General features: G+C 40.1%; 1 protein-coding gene across 1 annotated transcript; it reads left to right on the plus strand.

Annotated features, from left to right (window-relative positions):
• The first annotated feature begins 12,434 nt into the window (after positions 1-12,434).
• gpr183a (G protein-coupled receptor 183a) lies at positions 12,435-17,810 on the plus strand. The gene is made up of 2 exons (XM_012864431.3): positions 12,435-12,813; positions 14,115-17,810. Exon 2 carries the CDS (start codon positions 14,165-14,167, stop codon positions 15,314-15,316), a length of 1,152 nt encoding a protein of 383 aa, XP_012719885.2. The 5' UTR covers positions 12,435-12,813; positions 14,115-14,164; the 3' UTR covers positions 15,317-17,810.
• Positions 17,811-18,450: the final 640 nt, after the last annotated feature.

An 18,450-nucleotide genomic window follows, 5' to 3' on the forward strand; every position in this document is an offset into this window, starting at 1 on the left:
TACATACATTTGTTTTCATAATACGTTGATTGTTGGTTAGTAAACATGAAAAGGTACAGAACAAAAATCTCCATATTTGTGCAGATGAATATTAATGACAGTTTTATTTAGATTTTTATTAGTTTTTTACCCAGAAACTGCACATCACAGGAAGGCCATGAATAAGACAAAAACATGCTACGACTTAAAGCAGAAGTCAAATAGACAGATAAGCAACAGCCCATTATACTCAGTCCACTACATAACTTAGTTTGAAATGTTAATTATGTACCCTAGCACCTCTTGCCATTGAAACATGTGCGCTAAGGACTACACACAAAAAATAACCCCAAATAACCCCAACATTGAGCATGACGGCTGAAAAATAAAAAGGCAGACGTATTTTATGAAAGAAAAGATATATTTACATTTATTTCGTAATTTCTGTTTACTGTGTTTCAACTTTCTTTCTGAAATTGTAATGGGGTGGTACCCAGTGTCCCTTAAAAACAAGCCACCACTGACTACCATATACTGTATGGATGATGACAAAGCATGCGACTGCCCTGAAGGAAAGTCACCACCGACTATTGCTGTACAGCCGAAACGGATTGCTTCCTTAATAAAAGAAGAACCTTTTAAACGAAAATATGTTAAGTGCACGTATGGCAGCGATTAGCAACACAAGAAAAAGATGGGAGTGAGCACTCTTACCTGCCTCTATGCAAAATAACATAGGTGAGCCTTATTAAAGTCAACGGAAGAGCACAGATTTTTCATGACCACCCAAAAACAGAAACAGTCTCCCTGCTGGTTCTTCTTTCACCCCAGGATTATGAAACACTTAGAAACTTGGTCTCAAGGAAAGTCCAGGCTCAGCATTCAGTGGTCCAGACGTGATGTCTTTACTTTCTTCTTGCTATATTCTTAGCTGCCTTGCACCATCTTTCTTTCTGTATCGTAATGTGACATGGAAATGCATGTGGCTATTGTGATAACCATGTGTGGTCATCCACCTGGATCCAACTGAAAAGGAAAAGATTTAGAAATGACTTCTCTCCCCATGGGAAGCAACTGACAGCTCATAAATAATCAACCTAATCCCGTTTGAAAGCAAGCAAACTGAAAAAACAAACCTCAGAAACAACAAGCTATGCCATTAAACTGTACAAGCAGCCATGGTGAAAACGCAGAATCTGATCTCAAGAAGTTATTTTGGAGAACGCAACAGAAAGCTTTTGGATTAAATAAATCGTGACAAAATGTCAAAATAAAAATAGGGGACATTATAAACACAATTCCTATCAAATTCATAAGTTCGTTCTGAGGTGGGCCACACTAAATGCAGGTTTTTGAGCCATAACGTAAAGAAATAAACAAATCTGCACAACAGTTGCAATTATTTCTCCAAGATAAACAATACTATAAAGGTATCCTCCAATGGCAGACAGTTGTAAACATCATTTAGCTCCAAAGATAGGAAATCTGCAAGATGGTTCCGTTTTTTTATATTAAATTTGATGGTACAACTTTTTAATTGTATATATATATATATATATATATATATATATATATATATATATATATATATATATATATATATATATATATATATATTATCTATTCTTTTGCATATATATATATATATATGCAAAAGAATTTGCAAAAGAATATACAGTCATATGAAAAAGTTTGGGCACCCCTATTAATCTTAATTATTTTTATTTCTAAATTTTCGGGTGTTTGCAACAGCTATTTCAGTTTGATATATCTAATAACTGATGGACACAGTAATATTTCAGTATTTAATTGAGGTTTATTGGACTAACAGAAAATGTGAAATATGCATTAAAACAAAAACTGACAGGTGCAAAAATTTGGGTACCCTAATCATTTTATTAATCTGAATACCCTTAACTGATTTTCATTGACTTACTGAAACACAAAATTGGTTTGGTAACTTCATTAAGATTAGAACTTCATAGCCAGGTGTATCCAATCATGAGAAAATGTATTTAAGGTGGCCAGTTGCAAGTTGTTCTCCTGTTTGAATCTCCTCTGAAGATTCATCATGGGCACCTCAAAACAACTCTCGAATGATCTGAAAACAAAGATTGTTCAACATAGTCGTTCAGGGGAAGGATACAAAAAGTTGTCTCAGAGATTTAAACTGTCTGTTTCCACTGTGAGGAACATCGTAAGGAAATGGAAGACCACAGGGACAGTTCTGGTTAAGCCCAGAAGTGGGAGGCCAAGAAAAATATCAGAGAGGCAGAGAAGAAGAATGGTGAGAACGGTCAAGGACAATCCACAGACCACCTCCAAAGACCTCCAGCATCATCTGGCTGCAGATGGTGTCACTGTGCATCGTTCAACAATTCAGCGCACTTTGCACCAGGAGAAGCTGTATGGGAGAGTGATGCGACAGAAGCCTTTTCTGCAAGCACGCCACAAACAGAGTCGCTTGAGGTATGCGAAAGCACATTTGGACAAGCCAGCTTCATTTTGGAATAAGGTCCTGTGGACTGAAGAAACAAAGATTGAGTTGTTTGGTCATAAAAAAAAGCGTTATGCGTGGCGGCAAAAAAACACAGCATTCCAAGAAAAACACTTGCTACCCACTGTAAAATTTGGTGGAGGTTCCATCATGCTTTGGGGCTGTGTTGCCAATGCTGGCACTGTGAATCTTGTTAAAGTTGAGGGTCGCATGGATTCCACTCAATATCAGCAGATTCTTGAGAATAATGTTCAAGAATCAGTTACGAAGTTGAAGTTACGCCGGGGATGGATATTTCAGCAAGACAATGATCCAAAACACCGCTCCAAATCTACTCAGGCATTCATGCAGAGGAACAATTACAATGTTCTGGAATGGCCATCCCAATCCCCAGACCTGAATATCATTGAACATCTGTGGGATGATTTGAAGCAGGCTGTCCATGCTCGGCGACCATCAAACCTAACTGAACTGGAATTTTTTTGCAAAGAAGAATGGTCAAAAATCCCTTCATCCAGGATCCAGGAACTCATTAAAAGCTACAGGAAGCGACTAGAGGCTGTAGTTTTTGCAAAAGGAGGATCTACTAAATATTAATGTCTATTTTTTTGCTGAGGTGCCCATATTTTTGCACCTGTCAAATTTTGTTTTAATGCATATTTCACATTTTCTGTTAGTCCAATAAACCTCAATTAAATACTGAAATATTACTGTGTCCATCAGTTATTAGATATATCAAACTGAAATAGCTGTGGCAAGCACCCAAATATTTAGAAATAAAAATAATTAAGAATAATAGGGGTGCCCAAACTTTTTCATATGACTGTATATATATATATATATATATATATATATATATATATGCATTTATCTATTCTTTTGCATACATATACATATATATATATATATATATATATATATATATATATATATATATATATATATATATATATATATATATATGCAAAAGAATAGATAAATGTTTTGCAGATGATTCAAATATGTCCAAGGACTGGTATTAAACTGTGGATCAGACAAGTAAACAGCAGGGTGAACACGCTGCTATGGAAAAAAAGTGAATGCAGTGTATGTTCTGATTCTTGTAAATACCAGAAATATCACTGCTGCCATCCTGTGACGTGCTAATGTTATAGCATAGGTGTTTACTGTACACACTGAAAACTCTGTAATGAGCCAAACCCTCTGCAGATGCAGTGCCTCTCACATGCCAGAGGAGAGAGCTGTACGTCAGAAAACTGCCTTCATGCAGAATGATAAAAAAAATTATAGAACGCTGTTAAAGTGGAAAAAGAGGATGTTTTAAGATCATTTCACTAATGTTATTGTTACAGCACATCCTGTGCTGTAACTGGTACATGCTTTCCACTGTAAAGGGCCCATGGTCCACCACATTATTGTTAATGTCCAATTGTCGACTATAGATATTTGAAGATGTTCCTGTCAATTTTATTCAGCTGTTTCGATCATTATTTTTCTCAGGTTGAGAGAAAGATTGAGAGTCGTGAATCTGCGTGATTAAAAAATACGGTCTCTAGTTACTTGCATGAGCCTACACTTTGACCTTTTGTTTTAATTTCCACAGTATAGCAAATAAATGGGACATTTCAGAGTTATCACCCGCGCATACGAAAAGATTGACAAATACCACGTTGGCTGATGTGAGTTTTGCAACACAACTGTTTCTTTGTTTTTTGGGTGTTTTTGACCAAGAAAAAGTTCTTGTGCCACATACGTTTCCTGTTCTGATGCAATCGTACCATAAAGCCACATGGTTAAAAAAATTAAAAGAACCAAAAACTTAAAAAAAAAAAAAATTCCATCAGATTGCTGTAGAGTTTATTAGCACACGCACACACAGTATCGAATGTTTTAATTTTTAGTGCCACAACGGTAGCGCAAGTTGTGAGAGAGCTTTCCTTTCCTCATTTTTTATCTTTTAAACTGCTTTATGCAATCGCCCTGTTCTAATATTAAGAAAGGGCGAGTTTGCAAAGCTGTACTCCTATATGTACAGCTTCCCTAATTTATGCCGTTGCTTGTAGAAGAGACAGCTGAAACACCGTGTCATCCATACCTAGTGCATAACTTTAGGTTTCAACATGAGAGGAAATCCTTTTTGTGGCTTTCTCTCTCTCTCTCTCTCTCTCTCTAAACGTCTTTCGCCAGATGCAGGATGTGCTGAACATAGATCTCTTCAAATTGTTTGAGGGAGCCACAAATGTGCCATAATCAGATCGGCAGTCCTTAAATCATGCATTTAGTTTATCTTGAATGTTTTTCACGATTATGGTCTGAGCTCCTTCAGTAAAGAGGTCTAATGTTTGCAAACGCTGCATGGAAACATTGTGCGTCACTGCTGTTGGAGTTTCGTCCCATTGTCTTTTTTGAATAACATAGCCAGCTAAGTTTTTCTTAGATTATCCATCAGCAATGGGTGTGATCCAGTGGTCTGAGACTGTGTGAGTCAGAACCACATGGCCAGGCCATGAGGAAGTTAAACTGCTTCCTCTGCCTCACCACCGGAGTTGTTTTGAACAAAAGAAGCATCTGGTCTATACGTAGGAAAAGGTTTACATTGAGAAACTTTTTATATGTATCGAAAAGTTCTCTCGTTTTCTTCAGCAGAACCATTTTTCTTCACCACACCTGCCCTGGTGATGTAGTAGCTGGATCTAGTAAACCTGTTATTTTTGTGCAACGTGCACATGCCATTATCGTGAGCATCAAGTTTCTCTGCACGTCTTAGCGGCATCTGAAAGGGCGGGAGTGATTTAAAGGTGTTAAAACCACACTAAAACATTTGTGCACAAGTTTTGCCAGGTTAAAATAAATCGGGTCAATATACAGCTGTTTGTACATTAAGAACATGGTTAAGAATGAATCCTATTTTTACTGGAATTATTCAGAATGTTTGAATAGCATCGGTATTGTTTAAATATGATGGCAGCAAAGGCAATATCTATCTTCTAACGGTGAGCCTACACGAGTGGGTGCAGAAATGTTTAAGCGGTTAGACTCTTTTTTTGCATGCATAATACGACACTTAATGTTGACACTGATTGAATGAGAAATGAAAATTTCTCGAGCAAAGTACAAAACCCAATAAAGGTTTCCATCTTTTGAAAAGTTTTGCTAGAATTAGCTTTAGCTGTTTTCAGGTTTTAGTTCGTTTTTGTTGCCCTTAGTGATTAACTTCTCAGTAAAACGAGGCAACACAGTAAAATAAGAGTGCATGTACTTATATTTTTTAACAACAGAGCATTTGAGGTGTTAGAAGAAACGAAATGAGTGTTTTGTTGCTGTTCAGTATCTTTAAACCTTTAAATTACACTGTACTCTCACAACCTGATCATCTCTGACATCATCTTCACTCACACTTTGCCCTTAGAGGCAAAGTGTGAGTGATCTTATTATGCTTAGGGGTTCCACTGGTCAATGGGTGTAAGATCACAGGCGTTCTGCACCAGCACAGGCGTCAACACCTACGCCTACATCAGGATCCTGTTTGTCGACTTCAGCTTGGCTTTTAAAGCTGCGGTAGGTACATTTTTGAATAAATGCTTTTTTCGTTTACTTATTTATTATATATGTTATCATGTCCTGACAGTAAAATATGAGACAGATAATCTGCACACACACTCACACACACACACAAAAAGAATCAAGCAACTTTGGCTTCTCCAGACAGAAACAACCAATCAGAGCCAGGAGGAGCATCTAACTCTGACTGGTTGTTAGCAGTGTCCTCCACACAACACTACCATCATTCAAGCTCAAGATTGCTGGTGGGCTGCAGTTGTGTGGGTAAATGGTAGAGAAACAACAGGTGCCTTTTAAGAAACTAGTAGTTTCTTAAAGGGCACCTGCTCAGAAAGCAAAGACAGGTAAACATTGGTGCAGCATAGCAGGCTCCAATGTGGTGGACATATACTTCAATATGTGATGTTTTACTGTCTCATAGCTGCTACATTGTAGTTAATCACTCACCTATTCCATGTTCCAACAATCCCCTTTCCCATTACCTACATGCCTGGTTCTCCTCATTCAGTGTTGGGGAATCCTGTTCCTACAGTCCAAATGCAGAGATTGTAGGTTAATAATAATAATAATAATAATAATAATAATAAATAATAATAATAATAAATTTAATTTATACTGCACTTTCCATCAAAGTATCTCAAAGTACTACATGTAAAAAATAAAGAAAGCATAAAAATATTAATTAAAAAAGCTATTTTAGAAGAGAGAAAAAAAAAACATCTAAAGGGGACCAAAAGCTTTGCTAAAAAGAAATGTTTTAAGGCCTTTTTTAAAGACACTCAGTGGATTGAGGTGCCCTCAAGGTGTCAGGGAGGACATTCCACAGATCTGGGGCAGCAGCACGAAATGCCCTATCTCCCATTGTCCTGAGTCTGGTTCTGGGAATGTGGAGGAGCTTTGAGTGAGTGGAGCGAAGGGAGCGGGTTGTCTTCTGTGGGTTGATAAGTTCTTTGAGATAGGCGGGGGCATGTCCATGGATGCATTGATGTGTGAGGAAGGAAACCTTGTACTCAATGGGAAGCCAGTGTAATGAATGGAGGATGGGGGTAATGTGCTCATGTTTCCGCACTCTCATCAGGATCCTAGCTGCAGAGTTTTGAATGTACTGGATCCTCTGCAGACTTTTTCTAGGGATCCCAATGAGAATGTGCGTTGCAATAGTACAGTGTGGAAGAAACAAAGGCATGAACAAGCTTTTCTGCGTCTGGGAGGGAGAGAATGGGACGGAGTTTGCAAATGTTACGGAGGCGGTAGAAAGAGGTCTTGCATAGGTGATTTTATATGGGCTTCAAAGGTGAGTTGGGTGTAATGAATATGGATGGACCCAAGAAATACCCGAAAACGAGTAAGTCAAACTTTAACAATTTATTCAAGATGGTGACGGCGCGGACCCCTCGGCTTGTGCTGCAGGACACAGTCTCTGGTAGTTCCTGAAGGCAGAGAGGTGGTTAGTGACCAGCGGGGACAGATGGAATATTATTATAAGCTGAGTCACTAACCTGGAGCACGAGGACGACTGGTTTTGGCAGTGTCTGGTTTTACGGGAAGCAGCGGGGTCCATGAAGGGGAAATCCAACTCTTTGTCCAGGTCCAGTCTGGTTCTTTGGCAGGGGGGAGATCCGTTTAATCCAGCAGAGGTATCCAAGGGAAAATCCAGAGACGGGTCCAGGTCCAGGTCCAAATCCAAATCCAGAATCACAATAATCAAAGGGCAAGCAATCTCAGAAACTTACAGGCTGGCAGGGTTCGAAACACAGGGAGGCAGTCCAAAACTCTGAGGCTGAAGAACAGAACTCAGGCGGGCAGACAAATCCAACGGGGTTCAGGCTGGCTCAAAAACAGGGGCAAAAACAGGTCGACAGGCAGACAGGCTGACAGATTCTCAGAAAAATGGCTGGAAGTTCTCACCGTGAGGCTCAAGACGTTCTGGCACTGGAGACTGCGAGGAGCAGAGCTTATAAGCAGGAAGAGGCGGAGGCAACGCAGGTGCGCTGATTGCAATTAGCAGCTCCAGTGCCAGAAACGTTACATTGGGAGTCCATTTTTACACCAACATTACTAACTGTTGATGAGAGCGGGGTGTTAGTACCAAAAAAAGTGATGCTGGTTATGGATAATGATTTGGTTTGTTGAGGAGTTCCAACCAGGATGGCTTTGGTTTTTGAGCTATTGAGTTGAAGAAAGTTTTGCTCCATCCATACCTTTATCTCTAGACAGGTGGTGAGTTTTGATGGGGATGACTGTGAGGGTGGGGTGTCAGCTGTGACATTTACATAGAGCTGTATGTCATCAGCATAGCAGTGGAATGAAATATTGTGGCAACTGATGATCTGGCCAAGGGGGGGGTAAGGTAAAGGATGAAGAGGATGGGGGCAAGGACTGACCCCTGGGGGACACCACACGTAATTGAGTGTGGATGTGATTTGGAGTGGCCTAGGGAGATGTATTCTGTCCGGTTTGTGAGATATGATCTGAACCAACTGAGAGCAGTGTAATTTAGTCCAGTAGTGAGGTGGAGCCGGTTTAAGAGAATGCCATGGTCCACAGTATCAAATGCAGCAGAAAGGTCAAGGAGGATGAGGAGGGATGAAGAGCCAGCATTGGATCATATGAGAACTAGGGCTGTCTCTGTGCTGTGGGCAGAGCGGAAGCCTGACCGGAGTTTTTCAAAGAGGTTATTATGTTTGAGGTGGTCCTGAAGGTTAATTAGTCTCTCTGAGTTTGCCTTAGAGTGTGTGGCATGCTTAGTTTTTTGTCGTGTGCCAATGGACCGGTGACCTGTCTAGAGTGTACCTGGACTGTAGATTGGTAACAGGCACCAGCAACCTTGCAACCTTAAGATGATTAAGGGGGTGTGGAAAATGAGTTCAAACAATAAGAACTGTCCCCTCGCCATCACCACAGCAAAGTGAGGTAAAAGCTGCACCATTAGACCCTGCTAACTGGTGATAAAGAACGGAGTTTGTTCTTAGAAAACCAGATCAAATCCAAAATAATGTCTGCAGTTTATTGGGCTCGATGTTTAATTTAGGACATTCCTACATTATGCATATCGATGTATGTAGAGTTTTTCTGAGCAGTTATCTTGTTTACTATATTTATATTGCGTTATATCTGTTAGGATATCAACAAGGTCAAGTGGAACGAGCTGTTTATCCCAGAACTGCATGGCACACTTAGATGGCACTGACCCAAAAGATTGGCACATATCTATCAGATACCACCCCGGAGGTGACACAGCTTCCCTGCTGATGTCACAGTTTGGATGTGTACCGCCCTTGTATGGGTGTGTCCCGAGATCCCTTTATAATGTTTGTGTGATGAGAAATCGGGGCCTCCTGCCGATCAGGGGCCCATCAGCGCTGGTGTGACTGTAACTATTTCTCTGTCTTTACGTAGATAAAATATAACTAAAAGCATACTTGTCTGTTTTATGCGTCCTACATTCAAGGTAGTAAAGTAAGTGGGGGTCGCCTGACTGGGTAAAACGAACTGGGTCCACCGAGGGTGCTTCACCGTAGACACGGCACGGTGAAACATTAACAATCTGCACTGGTTCCTGCTGTAAAATATAATTTATATTGGGGCTCATTTCATCATTAGGTTGATAATATTTTGTTGATATCTCAGTGTGAAATAAAGGGAAGTTGGATTGAAATTGGATTGTGCCACTTGTTTATTACTACAATCTTTATTTTTTATTTTTTACTTTACATCTAGCATTGAACTGCATATGTGTCAATGTGTGCTGTAAAACAATGCTCCATGATGTGTAATATACTGAGGTTTCTGTAAAATACTTAGTTGGGGTGCATGGATGGGGGGCAACATAATTTCGCTTATAAGGTTAGGTTAGGGTCTGTGTGTGTTAAGAGTGATCTGGTCCACCCAGAAGGACGTTTGGGCTGCTCCCAACTCAAATCGGGGATATTCAACATGCTGGATTGTCTTGGCCCGAAATCCTAACGTGTGTGTTGTTCCCCAAGGTCAAACGAGCACGCAGCCTGTTGAATGTGACGTGCAGCCAATCAGAAAGCAAGGCGAAGGAGACTTGGAAATTCTGAAAATCTACATAGTTGAGCATCATTTACAAACGTAGGGGTTTATAGGTCATGCAAGATGTAATGATTACGGTGTAGAATTTTTAAGTCGAGAGCTAAATGATTGTGAACAATAATATTTGGATGTGACACTGCTTGAGGGAGGTTTTGAATGACTGACACATGAAGGGGAGCTTGATCAGAACACTGATTACACTTTGTCTAACTCAATCATTCATCAGCAGAAGCAATGATTTTCTCTTGAAGTTTCTGAGCTTTTAGTGTTTTTCAATGATAACAGTTTCCCCCCCGCAATTCAGCACATCCCAGCTGACCCAGCCGAGCAATCACACTCAGATGTTTACATCATGGTCAGACTTGTTTATCATATCTTTTTGTCTCTTTTCAGGTTAAACTGTCTCTCTTAGGTTCGACTCAGCTAGATAACAACAAATGATTTGTAACAGTTGACGTGTTTAATGTGGCCTTGTGATATTTTGAAGCTCTTCAAAATTCCTCTTTAGAATAAAATTCTAGTCAAAAATCTCCTTTAGAAAAGCGCTAAAAACAAGTGATAGGATCTCTGCCTAATTTTGTAGTACAGTAAAGTAAAACAACCCCACAACAACTCACCTTCATATCATAGTGCAGCAAATGTAGAGCCCCCTTTCACACTGTCTCCATTCCTTTAACCAGTGACTTTTCATTTTCTCTGTTAAAATAAGTCCAAAAACTATCTTCCTACCTCATTATTTACTCTGAACCCACAGTTTACTCTGAACCCAGTTTACTCTGAACCCAGTTTACTCTGAACCCAGTTTGATCTCAAGAGGTTTTGCGAGATTTGGTGTCTTACATCTGAATGTTCAGTGGAATCTGTTTGTGTGTGGTGTGTTGTGCTCGCCATTTGACCGGACACCACATTTTTTTATGGTTTTATGGTGTGGTGTCTCTCTGATTTCAAAAATCTTTAATTATTGAATGTTGCCACGTGAAGCAGGCATAATCAGCGGAGGCAGCAACACCTGTTGTAGCTCTGTTTACCTTAATTTTTCCCACCTGCATTCCAGACTACATATATCTGTGTCTCAGATTCAGTCTCCGCCAGATTGTTGAAAGCCCTCGTGTGAGTGTTTTTGATTGCCTTGCATGTCCGAGAGCTTGCTATGTTTTTGGATTTCCCCGTTTTGCCTGGCCCTCATCAAACTCTCCATTGGCCTCTAGACATTGACATCTGGTAATCTGGAAAACGACTATCTGATTTGTTTTTTGACAAATACCTTTGCCTAGCCCTTTGTTCACCTCCGCCTGCATCAGCTGCATGACCCGCAACTGAATTTTGTATCTCTCCATTGCCTCAGTCCTGTTTACGATCAGTGCGAAGTGGACCTGCAGCCCCGCCATTATCAGTACCCTGACTGAGACCCAGGACCTACTTATCAGACCCAACGCAACCTCCTGGACTCTGAGTAGGTTAGTGGCTTTTATTCAGTGTACACTCTTCCACTGAGTTGTTCTCAGCTACTAACCTTTCACTCTCCCCTACAGTGGTTACTGTAGGGGTTGTGCAATTCTGGCCATTTCCTTTCGGTCCCCAAAATATTTATTTTTAACCGCTCTTGTTGTCTGGCTGAATTATCAGCCATTGCAGAACTCTCTCCTCGAGGGTCCACAGGCAAAGAGAGCTGAGAGTGTTCCCCACAAAAGAGAGCGATTGTAGCGTGTGTGTGTGTGTGTGTGTGTGTGTGTGGGGGGGGGGGGGGGTGTTATACAGTGGCCCCCAGCTGTGATTAAAAAGTCCCCTGAGTTCCTGTAAAAGTATCACATTTCAGTAGCTTTAAACTTTAGTGTGATTCTATTCCTCATGCCTTGATTGCGCAACACTACTTTACCACAAATGTTATGACATTCGCAGTAGAAAGGTTAGTGCGTGATGACATGCACAAGGGGAATCATTTATGTCATAGCCATTCAAAGAAAAAGAGAAAAGGGCTTAGTCTTTGATCGTACCACTCAGTTCAAAACATCAAAACAAATGCCGTCTGCTTCTGAGGTAACGGGGAACTTCCCTATTTTTCTGTCGCTCATTTGAATAAAACAGAGGTGCACGTCACTTGTAGTTAAGTGTTATTACAGACGGTTGCCTTAACGTTGTAAAAGAATGTTTTGAAATCAATGCAACATCTGCTTAGAACAAACTGTTCTAAAACGACCCAAAAATTTCACAAAAAAACTTCATTTGGACAGAGTCAGCTTCCTGACTGAAGCCACATCCTCCTCTTAGCGCACGCATGGCACAGCAGGTTGTTTGAAACCCAGAAATTCTTTTCTCCAGATCTGGATCAATGACTGACCACTTCTTGGAATCGCTTAGCAGACCGCTGAACATCAGCGGGCGTTTTGCGTAGTCTCTGCCAAAAGATATTTACCCATGAGGGAAGGGAGATAGCATCTTTGAAAAACCTCGCAAAAAAAGGGGTGGAGAGATAGATAGAGAGAGAGAGAGAGAGAGAGAGAGAGAGAGAGAGAGAGAAAAACCTACTACAGGATATTTTGTCACTATGGTTACCGGTGGCAGATATTAATCATGTATCTGAATGTCAAGCTGTTTTAACACCCGCGAGGGAGACTGCTGTGCTGTTGGGCAGCTAATTGGAGCTGATCAACTTTGGACAAATGTCCTGTGGATCCATATAATTTCAGTGAAGGTGTAGATGAGCATTTTCCATCTGTGAGGTAAGCCTTGTGTCCAAACTTTATGGTTATTAGGGTATTACGGGTTATCATTTAGTAAGCGTACCCTTCTATTCAAATAAGAACTGGCTCAGTTTTGTTGTCTTGTTCATTGTCAAACAAGCTACTTATAAGACTGCTAAATGAAGCAGAATAATTATTTTTTTATGATATATATATATATATTTATTTATTTACCTCTTATTTTATACTAAGAATGAACAATTCTTGAGAATTTCTGAAACTTGGCGCATTTTTTCAAGTGGAAAACATCGTCTGAGAAACGACGGCACTGCATTTGTTTCTAATTATGGCTCAGGAAGCTGATTTCTTGTTTAAAATGTAAAACAAAAGCGAATATCCCGGAGTGGATTGTTTCTCTGGCTCACACAATGTAACTTTCCAACGTCCTAATTCTGTGGCGCCACGCCGCGGGGAAGTCAACTTCCTCACCCCCAAGGCCATGTCACTTAACACCTTGTTGTTTTGCTGTGTTAACAATGTGGCAGCTGCATGCAGAATCATTGTAAAGTTTTTTAACTTCCTTTGAGTCACTTTCTGCTCCAAACTCCATCAATGTCTCGGTTTTGCTCTGTAGGTCAACTTGAGTAAGCAAAAATGCCTTTCAGAGCTTTGAACAGTAATCAGACCATTTTGATCTCACTTAAACCTTTTTGTTTTACATTTTAGGATTTAATTTAATCTTTTACTGTTGAATTTTTAATCAACTTGCTTGTTAAGACCATGCCGCAAAATACAATGTAGGGTTTTTCAAAAAGAGCCACAAGATGGCCCTGTTTTCTAACAAAAGAGTCAAGACTGCCAGCAGAATTGTACTTTACCATGTTAGTTTAAGCTGAATTTATTAGCTTTTAACCACTACTTTAACAGTTTTTTGCTTAAATTGTAGACCAAAGCCCTAATTTCTAATGCCTTGTAGTACTTTGCACTGATATGATAATTTTGAGCTTCATAAAAACCTTTTAATCAGCAGAAATGAAAACAGCAAATGGTTTAAAGACACCAAAAAATGTTATTTTCCAGTTATTGTTTGTCAGAAAAGGAAAACTGAAAAAAAAAAACCTGTGGCTTCTTGACTTCCTTTCTGAGAGCAAAGGTGTTAAATTCATACATTTGCATGTGTTCTCTTGCAAAGGTTGTACAGGACACACGAGTTTCATTTTTACATGTATGTTTGGTCGTTTAATTTGATTTGCTTAAATTAGATTTTATTAGAAATACAGTGTATGCAGACATGTTAATACGTTTAATTTGACAAAAGTCTACGCTTCCTTTTTTCGCAGTTACCGGTTCCTGAAACGTCCAGAGGGGTTCTGCATCTGCGTCTGCAAGCATGGCTGTCTTACTCAACAGTACCACAACATGTGACACCTTGTATGACCACCGTAAATTCGCCCAAGTCTTCATACCTCTTTTCTACTGTATTGTTTTCACTGTGGGGCTCTTCGGCAACTGCCTCGCTCTTCATGTCATCCGGGCCAACCTGAAGAAGATGAACTCCACCACACTCTACTCTCTCAACCTGGTCATCTCTGACATCCTCTTCACTCTCAGTTTGCCGCTAAGGATATTTTATTATGCTCAGGGCTTCCACTGGTCTATGGGGGAGGTTCTCTGTAAGATCTCAGGCTTCGCGTTCTACGTCAACACCTACGCCGGGGTCAACTTCATGACCTGCCTCAGTGTGGACCGCTTCATTGCCGTGGTACTGCCCCTACGCTTTGCAAAATTCCGGAAGGTCAACACTGTCCGCTACATCTGTCTCGGCGTGTGGATTCTGGTCCTGATGCAGACCCTACCCCTCCTTGGAATGAAACTGACCAACGAGGAGCCTCAGAACTTCACCACCTGCATGGAATACCCCAACTTTGAGAAGGTGGACAACATTGCAACCATCCTGATCGGCGCAGTCTTTCTGGGTTTCATCATCCCCGTGGTCACCATACTGGTCTGCTACTCCTTCTTAAGCTCCAAGCTGCTCCTCACAGCCAAGAAAAACCACCTGACAGATAAGTCTGGCCGCAGTCGCAAGGCCATCGGCGTCATCTGCTGCGTGTCCGTGGTATTCGTCATCTGCTACAGCCCCTACCACATCAACTTGCTGCAGTACATGATCCGCAAGCTGGTGTCTCACCCCGACTGCGCGGACCTCACGGCCTTTCAGGTGTCACTGCACATCACGGTCTGCCTGATGAACTTCAACTCCTGCTTGGATCCGTTCATTTACTTTTTTGCCTGCAAGGGATACAAAAGGAAGCTCCTGAAGCTCCTGAAGAGGCAGGTCAGCATTTCCTTCTCCAGTGCCGTGAGGACATCACCCGAAGGCTCCTCCAAGGACTTCATCGACGGGAATAGGATGCAGCTCAACAGTGAGAGGCTCACGGAAAGGAAATCGCACGAGCACAGTCAAATTAAGGAACTGAGGAAAAATGGCAGGACTTATAGCGTGTCTGAAAGAAGCTCTTTTCATATGAACAGTGCGTAAAAGAAATCGCTGATGGACAAATTGAGGCCAGATCTTAACCAATCGATGCTGAGCATATTTTATTTTTTTTGGGAGATTTTTCAAGAACAATTATTGTGTGTTAATTTAAACAGCATTTCATGTGTTATTATGCTATAAAATGTCCTGGATTAAATGAGCGTAAAGGTCTTTGCAGCTATATAAAAAAGGAAGTTATCGGCCCTCCAATAAACAATCCAATATAAATGTTGAAACGAGTACAACATACCTCAACCCATTAATTTGAAATTATAGACAAATTTGACAATAGACTAAAGCCTGACAGAATATTTCACATAACAGTAAGCCAGCATCGCATCAGACCTTATCTTCACAGTGATCATATAAGGAACAAAATAGATAAGGTTAAGAGCTCTAATACACTCACCCTCTGCTGTGGAAACACGTTCAATTGCGTGTCGACATAAATATTATAAATCAGCCAATCACATGGCAGCAGCTGAGTGCATTTAGGCCTTGAAACGTGGTGAAGGTGTTCAAACCAAGCATCAGAATAGGGAAAAAAAGGGGTTTATGTGGCTTTCACTGTGTTGTGGTTTTGGGGGAGAGAATGTGCAAAATTATGTTGAATTACGCCAGAGGTGAATGGCTGACAGCTAGTTTAGGATGATAGAAAACCAACAGTGGCTCAAATAACCAGTAGTTATTACACAAGTGGAAGGCCAGCTCTGAATGCTGATTGACTACAGCAGAGGAAGACCACACCGAGAGCCACTCCTGGCAGCTAAGAACAGTAAACTAAAGCTTCAATTCACAAGAGTTTACCAACATTGGATTTAAAAGATTTGCAAACGCAGGCTGGTCTGATGAGTCTACATTGCAGCTGCTAAGTTAAGACAGCAATGTCCGATTTTGCCTTGAAAAAACACAACAGAATGGATCGTGTATCAATAGTTCAGGCTGTTGGTGATATATTAGTAGAGGAGATCTTATTGTCATACTTCTGCCATACTTCTAGGCACTTAGCACCAACTGATGCTTCTACAAAGTCCGTAAGCTATCTGAGTATTGTTGATGATTGTGTCCATCCCTCTAGGACCACAGTGTAGACATCCTCTGATGGCTTTTTTCACCAGCAGGTTCACAAAGCTTAGATCGCCTCAAAGCGGTTTAACACGATAATAGGTTCACTGTACTCCAATGGCCTCCACAACAAACAGATCTCAATCACAACCTATGGGATGTGGTGGAGGAGGAGATTTGCATGATGAATCTGCAGCTGAGATATTGCCATTCATTTCTTCTCTTTTAAAAGCTTAAAAAAATGTATTCATTACCATGTAAATATATCTTCTTTTTGAAGATTGGAAACGTCAACAAAGACCCGTCAAGCATTCATTAATTCTCTATATCCAATTAGACACAAATACAACATGAAAATAAAACTTTAATTGTTTTAATTTGTTCAGAAATGTGACAATCCTCTTTGCATTTCAGGTAACTAGTTAGTGCTTTCTTGTGTACCCATTTTTTCATAAAGCACAATTGAAACCACATAGGACTAACCTTACTTACAATATCCCAAGTGCAAATCATCCTTCCTTAAAATATTTTAAATCTATCTATCTATTGAGATATTTATGAATCTAGCACATGGTACAACAACCCCTTATAAATTTGAAACAAAACAATACAGGGAACCAAAATGATCAAGACCTTCGTGAGCAGCATTTATCTCTGCCTAGTGTGAGTTTGATCTTCTTTGAGAGGAGAATAAAAGGGTATATATAGCAATGCATAAAAATACAACATATTAAAAACAATGTTTTTAATTATGATTGACAGATGCGTCTTAAATATTGTATACCTTTTATTCTGGTCCTGATAATTCCTGATCATCAGGCTCATAGTGTTTAGTTAACCGTGTACCTTTTGGACAGTTTTAAGTGCTTCAGAAGGGATTCAAAGTGCAGCTGAATCAATTTTTATACCAACAAAATTTTACATTTTCAAAGTTATTGATTTGAAGACTTTTTTTCAACCATAACCTTCCCAGTCACCACCTAGAAATGTTCGACAATCATACTTGTATATACCCAATTAACTCACTGATAAGGATTCCTCTGATTCTGAGACAGTTCTTTGTGAAGAGAATGACCCCTACTGTCCAGCAAGTGTCATAAGCTTGGTTCATCACCTCAATATGCAGAGCTGTAACATGTTCTTCCGTCAACTGTTCTGTTTTTCAGTCTACATAACATTTTGGAGGGGTGGTTAGACCATTTTCACAGAGAAATGGCACATGTCCTCCAAGATGCTTGGAACATCTGAAAAACCTGAGCAACAATTTTTGTTATGTCAAGATAATGATTTCGTTTGGTATTTCATTTTATCTTTTTTAAACATAAATATATTGTTGTGCCACATTGTAATATTTTGTATAAATTACATTATCTCGCTTTGTATCAGTTGTATTTTAAAATGATCCAAAATAAAGGGGATTCAAATGCCTGTCTCCAGTTGCAGTGTGTAACTATGTTTACATGGGGAAAATTCCTTAATAGGATAAATGGATAATCGGAATACACCATTTAAATGGAGGAAAAAAATCAATTAATCCGATCATGACATACGTTTACATTCAGCAGGCTTTATTCAGAAAACAAGCACTGTGACATGCAAGGAGTCCTCAAATTTCCCTAAAAAGAACAAAAGAAGTTTTCCTCCTGTCTGTGTCAAAGAAAAATCTGACATTTTCTTTTACATAATCATATTGCATAATCATATACAAAGAAACACGGAGAAAAAAAAAAAACAATTACTATAAACGTGGGCATGTGACCATTTTGTGTCTTCTTAGTGTCCAGAATGGACCTTCACCAGGTTATAAGAGCAACTGGGATGTTACGGCATTTGCTAATAAAGCTGCTGACTTACAAACACATACTGTTGGTCTTCCTGGGTTACAGAATGTGAGGGATTAGGCACAGATGTACAGTTGAGACAGTTTGCCACAGTCCGAATTACATGATCGGAATAAGTTTAAATGGACGCTGTTCAAATTAGCGAATGGCATAAACAGGGGCGGTCCTAGGCTGTTTGACGCCCTGGGCGAACAACCGAGCCGCCCATCCTCCCCCAACACCAGCACTGCC

This window comes from Fundulus heteroclitus, chromosome 7, assembly GCF_011125445.2.
Source record: "Fundulus heteroclitus isolate FHET01 chromosome 7, MU-UCD_Fhet_4.1, whole genome shotgun sequence".
Classification (NCBI taxonomy): Eukaryota; Metazoa; Chordata; class Actinopteri; order Cyprinodontiformes; family Fundulidae; genus Fundulus; species Fundulus heteroclitus.